The sequence below is a fragment of the Anthonomus grandis genome, chromosome 11 (assembly GCF_022605725.1).
Source record: "Anthonomus grandis grandis chromosome 11, icAntGran1.3, whole genome shotgun sequence".
Lineage (NCBI taxonomy): Eukaryota > Metazoa > Arthropoda > Insecta > Coleoptera > Curculionidae > Anthonomus > Anthonomus grandis.
This window is the reverse complement of record NC_065556.1, coordinates 7,935,615-7,944,688: the sequence shown is the minus strand read 5'-3', so window position 1 is coordinate 7,944,688 and position 9,074 is coordinate 7,935,615. Positions and strand designations below refer to the sequence as shown.

The 9,074-nt window shown below is 30.5% G+C and overlaps 1 protein-coding gene across 4 annotated transcripts in view; it reads right to left on the bottom strand.

Moving 5' to 3' along the window:
• Window positions 1-841: 841 nt before the first annotated feature.
• The window catches only part of LOC126741996 (high affinity cationic amino acid transporter 1), a 50,959-nt gene continuing 42,726 nt past the window's right edge, over window positions 842-9,074 (bottom strand). For all 4 annotated transcript variants that reach the window (XM_050448517.1, XM_050448520.1, XM_050448519.1 and 1 more), the window contains one exon: window positions 842-1,287. In XM_050448517.1, coding sequence (XP_050304474.1) covers window positions 1,282-1,287 — 6 coding nt within the window. In that variant the 3' untranslated portion in view covers window positions 842-1,281. The remainder of the gene's footprint in view (window positions 1,288-9,074) is intronic.

Genomic DNA, 9,074 nt, shown 5'->3' with positions numbered 1-9,074 from the left:
AAGTTGACCCGTTATTTAGATAATAAACCCGGTTCTAGACATATAATTGGGGGTTATTAAATCAAAACGAAAACAACGTAGTAGGGCCGCCAAGAGCTGAAATACGCGCCGCGCCGGGACTATTATACCTGTCGGGCCCTGTAAGATAGTATGCAAAATTTGAATTTAATTATAAAAAAAATTAATAATACGATCAAACAAAAACTTAATAAATATTATTCAGGTTTCTACAATAAAACTAATATTCTTTACCGCAATTGTGCTTTTCACAATTACAAAATTTGCAACTAAAATAGGTATTTATTTAATAATAACTAAGTGCATATTTAAGTTACATTAAAAAAAAATTGCATACAAATATATAATGTGTTACCAACAGAACCAAGAGACGGGAAAATTATACACCTAAAAATGTATACAGCCCACAATATCACAAAAGGGGAAGGCATTATACATATAAAACTGGACAACTTCAAACAAGGCTGTTGTATCTCGCCAAATGTAACAATAGATAGATATGAGACATATATCAATAATCTTATGAACATGATTGAATTGGAAGGCGGAGAGTCGCTGATTGGATATTTTAATGCGATCTCCTATAACCGATAGAAAAGGACAGTATCTTGTGGAGGCAGGAGCACGATTTGCTCTGGTGGCACACAATGATGGTACTGTTGTCCAATAAAATTTTCTTCGTTTTGCTCATTACTTACCTTAGTATATTCACTTTCCTAGTAAGTATAATTATTTTCATAGAAAGGTACAACATTATTGTCTGCAGAAGTTAATGTCATAAAAAAAATATTTACCGAAAAGGGAGTAGAAAAACGTAACTTGGTTATATTCTATTTAACTACATTTATTTCTACATGTTTTCAATAGTAAAACATTGTTGTCTACTAAATGCCCGATATATGTATTGATTCTGCCTGGACACCAAAACTCGAAATATATTTATATTTCAATAATATAAGTTTTTAATTTAATCCGACTTAGCACATCACATTTCTTCCAAATATATAATTTTGGCATTACAATGTCAATAAAATAACATCCATGTTCGCAAATTAAAAGCAGAACATTTCTAAAAAATAAAATATATCTATACAAAAGTTCATGTTTTGGTAACAAATAAATAGTATACATTTTCCTTCCTTTCCTAAAGATATTTCAAGTAACATTATTAATATAAATTACTTTAACCTTCCTATTCTATCCTTTCATAATCTGTTAGGTACCCCCTTAAGCTATTGGGTAGTCCATAAAAAACATATATACTCAATCCTAAAAAAATGTGATCCAGTTATAAATCGGAAAAAGTGAGACACAAATAATATTAAACAAATGTAATAAAATATCTAGAGATTCTATATACAAAATATTAATAAAGGTCTGAATTCTCATAGCAAATTAAAAAAAAATAGCAATACTAAACACGAAAATGAAGCTTGACAGCACTAAAAGCACATTATCTTTACATTTGAGTAGGTGGTAGTATTTTGAAAATTTTAAGTCAGAAAAATGCTGATGAGTATTCGAATTCGCGCATTTTAAATTGGAGTATTGCATACGGGTTTTCTTTGGCTGAAATTTCAATCTCACTCATTTTCGCCTCGAGTCCAATCAATAGGGTACTTATCTTTCTAAAATAAGTTCATACACTACATCTTAAGTGTCGCAGTGTCGTTGGTGAATTTGCTCATTTTATTGCCACAAGCGTCACATAACATTGAGGTTAACATAGGTCCCACTTAAAATGTTTTTTGCTATTTTAAATCGGAGTAAATTTTGACCTTTCTGAAGAAGCAGAAAAGTATGTTATGTTATACTGTGTGTAAAGTTATATATGCTAACCAACAAAAACTCATTCGAAATCTTTTTTGAGAACCATGGCATTTTTTAATAAATATTTTTTATGAACATAAAACTGAGTTTTTTAAGCTCTACCTAAAATCAATTTATAAAAATAAATAGCTATCAATTTACTGAATGCGGCCTATTCATATACATGCATCCGACGACGAACTGCGGCGATCGATTTTCTCAAAAAGTAAGATTGGAAATTTGGTAATATATATTAATAATAAGAATCTATCTTTTAAAAGTATTTTCAGTATATACAGTTCTAGGGTTATTGCTCTTCTATTATAAAACCCGCAAGGTCGTGGTGTTTTAAATGGACCACCTCTTATATTTTTTTTTACAAACGACAAACAATTCTATAAATTTCTATTTTTAATGCCTGACATTTTTGAGTACTTATAGATTTTTTGTAAAAAATTACGTTTGCAGGCTAATACGTAACATTCATCAAACATATGAATTTCTTTCTTTTTTAAATCAAAAATTGATACGAATTGGATTTGAGTTTCTCATAAAACTTTTCTGATAAGGATTTTTAAAGTCAATAAATATAGAGTGGTCAAAATTACGTCAAAAGTTTTTATTGCATTTACAAAAACTTAAAAAATTAGTTTTTTGTGGAAACTTCTTTTTTTGTCTTTTTCTCGTATTTAGAACTTTAAATAAAGAGAAGTTTAGTGAACATTTATTTAAATAATGAGATGGCTATTCCAAGATGTCTATTCCAAAAATTAATAGTTTTCGAAATACTAAGAGTTATATAAAGATACCGTCAGGTACGGTGCTTATTTAAATGCTATCAAATAAATAGCCAAGACGGAGGGGTGTGGTATACAGTTTTTACCAATTTTTTATTTAACAAAATTTTTTACCCATTTAATGTCTTACCATTAGCTTACCGTTGTTGTATGTACTGCCTGGATATATACATACAGGGTGTCCCCTTTCAAATGTTCAAAAATGCTACAGTACATATACAGGAAATACAAATATACAGGAACCTTGAAATAAGACATCGATGGTCGGCAGTGCCTCGTTTCCAAAATACAGAATGTTGAAATTTTTCAAAAAAACGTTCTTTTCTCTCTGAATTAAAAACGCTTAAAGCGATTTAAATGATTTTTTTAGGTTTTAAATGATAGGTGATGAGGCAACTTTTTGAGAAATTTCAGGTAATTTGACTTGTCCAGGGACGGACTTGCAGAACATGTACGTTAAATTTTTTATAAACAGATACGCCACTATTTTTTTCTAAAAAACATTTTTTTCTGAATATTTTGTTTATTTTTAACAGAACACAGCCCTTGAATTTTTGCGCTCCGACGCACCGTTTTGGTGCAAAAAAATAAAATCCATATTCGGTTCCTTATTTTATAAGTTTTTTTGTTGTTTCCAATCACTTTTTTTAGGAGATCAGATCGGAAGTCAATTTTTGCAGAAGATCGAGATACCATACTCCATTGTAAATAATGCTGTCAAGGCGATAACATGAACAAGAGAAAAATTAAGGGCAAAGATCAAACAAAAGTCATTTTTATTATTATTACTAATTTAGTAGTAATTAAATTAATAAATTAGTTATTAATTAATTTGTCTCTCACTGTTTAATAAAACTGGTAAAAATTAATCGCTTTGGATTGGCGGATCTCGCAGATATGCATTTTTCGTATTGAGAAGCCCAAGGAAATGCTTTCTTGGCACAGCGATTGTACAGGCAGCATTTTCCACATCGTGAATTGCCCGAACGCAGAATCAGTAATTCAGTATTTGCCAAAAACACCGTATTACAAAGCCATCATCTTCATCCGTTTAAACTGCAAAAGGTTGAGCATTTTGTTCCTGGAGACGCTCCTCGTCGTCTTGAGTTCTGCGAATGAAACAGAACAAAACGCTAATTTTCCAGGTTTAATCCTTACAAGTGACAAAAAAGATTTTCGTGCGAGGGGTCATTGAATCCTCGCAATAACCACTAGTGAAGCTATCAAAACCCCAATGATAAACACATCAGAGAGTATCAGCAGAAATTTCACATTAATGTTTGGGCAGGTATTCTTGGCGACAGCTTATATTCGCAATACCTATAACCAACGAAGAATTCTTGTATGGATTTTATTTTTTTGCACGAAAACAGTTTGCGTCCCAACGCAAAAATGCAAGGGCTGTGTTTTGTACAGAATAAACGAAACATTCAGAAAAAAAAATCCAAAAAAACAGTGGTGTATCTGTTTTTTTATAAAAACAGTGGGGTATCTGTTTCTTTATAAAAAATTTAACGTACATGTGCTGCAAGTCCGTCCCTGGACAAGTCAAATTACCTGTAATAGCTCAGAAAGTTGCCTCACCACCTATCATTTAAAACCTTTCTATCAAATCACTATAAGCGTTTTTAATACAAAAGAAAAAAAACGATTTTTTGGCAAATTTCTACTTCCTGTATTTTGGAAACGGCGCACTTCCGACCATGGGTGTTATGTCTCAAACTACTTCTTTATGGCTCCTGTATATACTCTAGCATTTTTTACCATTTGAAAGGGTCGGGCCCTGTATATCCAATATGTATGTCAGCAAATATACATATATGAGCTTATACGGGGTTTTGCATCGCCAGGTGGGACATTCCATGAAAATTCCATGTAATTTTTAATAAGGTCAAATATTGGACCCCTAATTATTTTAGAGAAAAAATGTATTAGCAAAATTTAACAGGCAAACAATGAACGAAACAATCATCAAAGGTAAGAAAACGAAGAAAATGATAGAATGCAGGTTTTTTTTACATTAGAAGAAAATGAAAGAAAAATAAGTACAAGAAATCTTGGGCATTGATTATACAACTGCGTTTCGGGCTTTAAAAAAAAACAGATATATTTCTCGTACAAATATGGAAGGCATCAGAAGCTTAGAGGTGGGGATTAATTACGGCGGCAGAAGTTCTGATTGGATATGATGGAAAGGACAAACATGGATAAGGATTTTATAAGATCTATTTGCTTCACAGATGAATGCATTTTTACTTTAAACAATGAACCTAACGTTCAAAATTATCGGTATTGGGATAAAGAAAATCAGCTATTATGTAACAATATTTATTATGTATCATTATTATGTAACTATATTTTATATCCACAGGAAATTTATGTTTGGGCGGAGATTTTTTGACACCACATTTTAGGACCTTTCTTTCTCAACCGAAATTTAAATGTAAATTATTATTTAGAACTATTTAAGGAACAAATTTTGCTGAATTTAAATGATCTTGCCGGGGAAAATCAAGAGGTTGCCTGGCGCCTACTACGCTTGCTGTACGGGAATATTTAAATAACGCTTTCAGTGGGAATGTTATTGGCCTGCGACACGTAATAAATTGGGCACCAAGGTCTTCTGATCTCTAATCCAATGATTTTTTTCTGTGGGGCTATTTAAATTAAAAAATTTAAGTAAAATTTGGAAGGATAAGAATTATCTAAATATCGAAGAGTTAAAAAATGCGATTTCGATGGAATGGAACAAAATTTCAGTTTATCAAATAGCAAATGTTAGAAATGAGTTTTACGACCGTTGGAGGTCATTGCTTAGCGGCTTACGGAGGAATATTTGAACATTTGTTATAATACTTTTTTAAATTTAATATTTTAGGTTAATAAATTATTTTTAATAAAAAGGTAAAGTCTTAAAGTTTATAAGTTTTTATTTTTTTTTTATAGTTTGTATTATAATAATTTATGGGCATGTGTACGATTGTATGAATTTTTAATAATAATTTAATTAAAACCACAATTTTATTATGACAACTTTACTTGGCAGTTTACCAATAGCTTCTAAACGAGCAGACCTACAAAATTACAAGTTATCTTGTTGGTTGCAGATTTTGGTGCTCTTTAAATTACTCTAATATAATTTTTCTCTAAAATAATTAGGAGAGCGTTCCTATTAAAAAACGATTTAGAAAGCGTAAGCTTAAATGGCAGATAGGAAACCTCAAAATAATATCACTTATTAATGTAAACTATATTCGAAAATGCTTCGTTACAAAGATACAGTGGCAAAGTTTTAATTAAAATATTTAAATTTCATTATGCTATCAAAACTACTTTAGGTAGTTCAATGATATTTGGCACGTTTGGTTAGATAATAAAGATACACCTTTTTACGCAAAAATTAAAATTTCACTTTTACGTGTGCGTACGGAAACATCTTCGCACAATTTTATTGAAAAAAATTGTACGTCACTATTATTTTTTTATGTTGAATACAGATTGTTGCTCGCTTAGTTTACCTCAAAAAATTACAAAAATTAATTAAATTCATTAGGAAATCGGACTTTTTTGCCAAATTTTGGAGTAGGCATTGAAAGACAAAATATTATTAATGTCCGTGTTTCGTACACGTAGTATCTCGTGGATGCTACCCTAATGGAAGAATTCCAATGCTCGAGTTTTTATTAGAACTCCCCAGAATTTTCGGAATTTTTGCTACGTGGTAAAAATGAACAAAATAGAAACCGTCGAAATAATCATTTAAATAACACTTCTTACTTTTGAAATAATATGGATTAGGTGTTAGAGAATTGCTAAATACAAATCATCTACAATAATAGATTGGCCGGCTGGGAGATATTATTTAAATAATGAACTTGTTAATAGTATTGGACGAGTGGCGTGGCCACCCAGGTCATCGGATCTTAATCCGCTAGACTATTACGTATGCGGTACTATTAAAGATAAGTTTACGCAAATCCTAAATTTACAAGAGAAGATTTAATTCTACGGATTCAGCAAGCATACAATGAGATGCGGCAAAATCCTAATGAAGTAACAGCAGCAATACTTGCGTTAGTTGAAGATGTCAAAAATGCATTGAAGTAAGAAGAGTACATTTTGAGCAATTTTTGTAATTTTACGTTTATTAATTTTCTTTCATTTTGTTGTTGTTCCTTAAAGTCACTAGTTTTAATAAATTTTCATTTTCGTTTAGTTTTTTTTTGGAGTCACTATGTATTTTAATTTTTTGTGGCAATCGGCAAGTCAAACCAAAAAACCTGAAAGCCGATTTTTTGTTGCAAAAATAAGGATTCTACAAATAATTTTTGATACTACAATACACAGTGGCGCCATTTTTTTAAATAAAATTTGTTTCATATAAATATATCTTTGCTACCTATCCAAATGTACCAAATTTTAATTAGACACCTTAAGTACTTTTGAAAGCATAATTAAATATACATATTTTAGTTTGTTAAAACATTGACACCCTGTATCTTCCTAAAAAAACATTTTTCGAATATAGTTTACATAGCATGATTTTAGATTGAGATTTTGATATCTGCCATTTAAGTTTCTGCTTTCGAAACTGGACCACCGTGTATATATATATAATCGCTATGACCAACTAATACCGAAACTTAATGAATTCCATTTTGAGGCTAATTTTTAACCACCCTGTATTTAATAATTTGGAAAATATCAAGACATTCCACTAAAGAAGTTTTCCCTTTTTCAGAAAATCAACTTCAATTTGAATTATATTATATTCATAATTATGTAGGGGCTTGCAAACATAATTTTTTATACAAAATCTAAAGCAACCTGAAAACGATTAGAATTAGGCATAAAACAATATACGTGCAAAAACATCATAAGATGTATCTAGGAAATACCAAACACGTTGAATTGAAAAAGTTCTAATTTTTAGTTTTCGAAAAAACAATTGCCACAGGTCACCGTGGAATACCTTGTTTGAATAAAATCGCAAGAGTGATGTTTTAATAAGAAGATCAATAAGTTTAACCCTTTTTAAAAATTAAATTTCTTCACTTTTGTATTGTCTATTTTTCTCTGAAGTTAACTTAACCAGAGATTCGAGGACTTTTTAAACTACAAGGCAGCTTTTTTGCTGAACGATTTTTTTGAAAAATTTGTAAAATGCAAAATTGGTGCTAAGTAGAGCTATAGTATATGGCAGAATATAGTTGGCATTAACTAAACATTTTTGTGTCTTTAAATTGTTATTCTCTCGTTTAACACTTGTACAAGAAATAAAATACCCAAAAAAAGTTAACATGACAACGTTTTTAAAACATATTATGCTAAACACAATAGCTTCACCGAGTAATTTAATGTATTTAAAAAACTACATTAAATCTTTATTCCATGCTATTTTTCCTTAAAGCCTTAATATCTTTAAAGATGTCTCTCATCATCACCTTATGATTTCCTTCAGGATCGCCTTTCATAAAACTACTACCCCACGATTTAGATAATCTTCTTTTTAAATAATCTTCTTTCTTGACATCAGTCTTTTTAAGCTGGATGTTTTTAAATACGTCCTCCATTTTCTTTCTGTGAACTTGTAATTCTGAATCTGACTCTTCTTCTTTTGAGTTTTTATTAATTAACTTATTAGATAAACTATAATCGATTACACTATTACTTGCTTGCAGTTTTCTACCTACTTTTTCGTCTAAATTTTTGGTCAAAAATAACTTAAGCTTTTCTTTTGCTTCAGCTTGATTAATATGGTCGTCAATAATATTTTCGTTAATCGTAACTTCAAGTTTAGGTGTTACATCGACATTCATTTTAGGGGGCAAATAATATGTTGGCAAAACCACTAACCTTTTAAGTTTACCATCCAAACTTTTAATAAATTTTTGATATTCCTCTGAACCTACCTTTAAATTATGATCGGATATTTTTCCATCATTGGAAGTATCAATATTTTTAATTTCTCTTTGCACATGGCGTAATGATATGGTTTTTAATGCTTCTTCAGTGGGTTTAACTGGTGCTACTGGTGTTTCTAAGGGTGTAAATGAATTGAGAGTGGTCAGATGTTCATTGTCTGATGTTTGATTATAAAATAAATCCTTAGAAACTTGTGAACTTTTATTTTCACTGGAAGCCAAAGAAACTTTCTCCGAGCCAAGTGACTCCAAACCACTGGAATCAAGTATAACCGATTCTGGTATTAAGGAATATGATATATTATTAGAAATTTCAGCTTTATTATTTTCATTAATATGATGTGGAGAATCAGAATTTTCCAAATGATTGGCAGATTCTTGATGATCACTATTTTGAACTGATGAACCAGTTTCATTTTTAGTAATTATCTTAGGATCTAGATCAAGCTCATCCCCGTCAGAAAAATCAATACCCCTCTCAAGCGTATCTTCTAATTTCTCAATTGTTGTTCCAATATCTGAATTT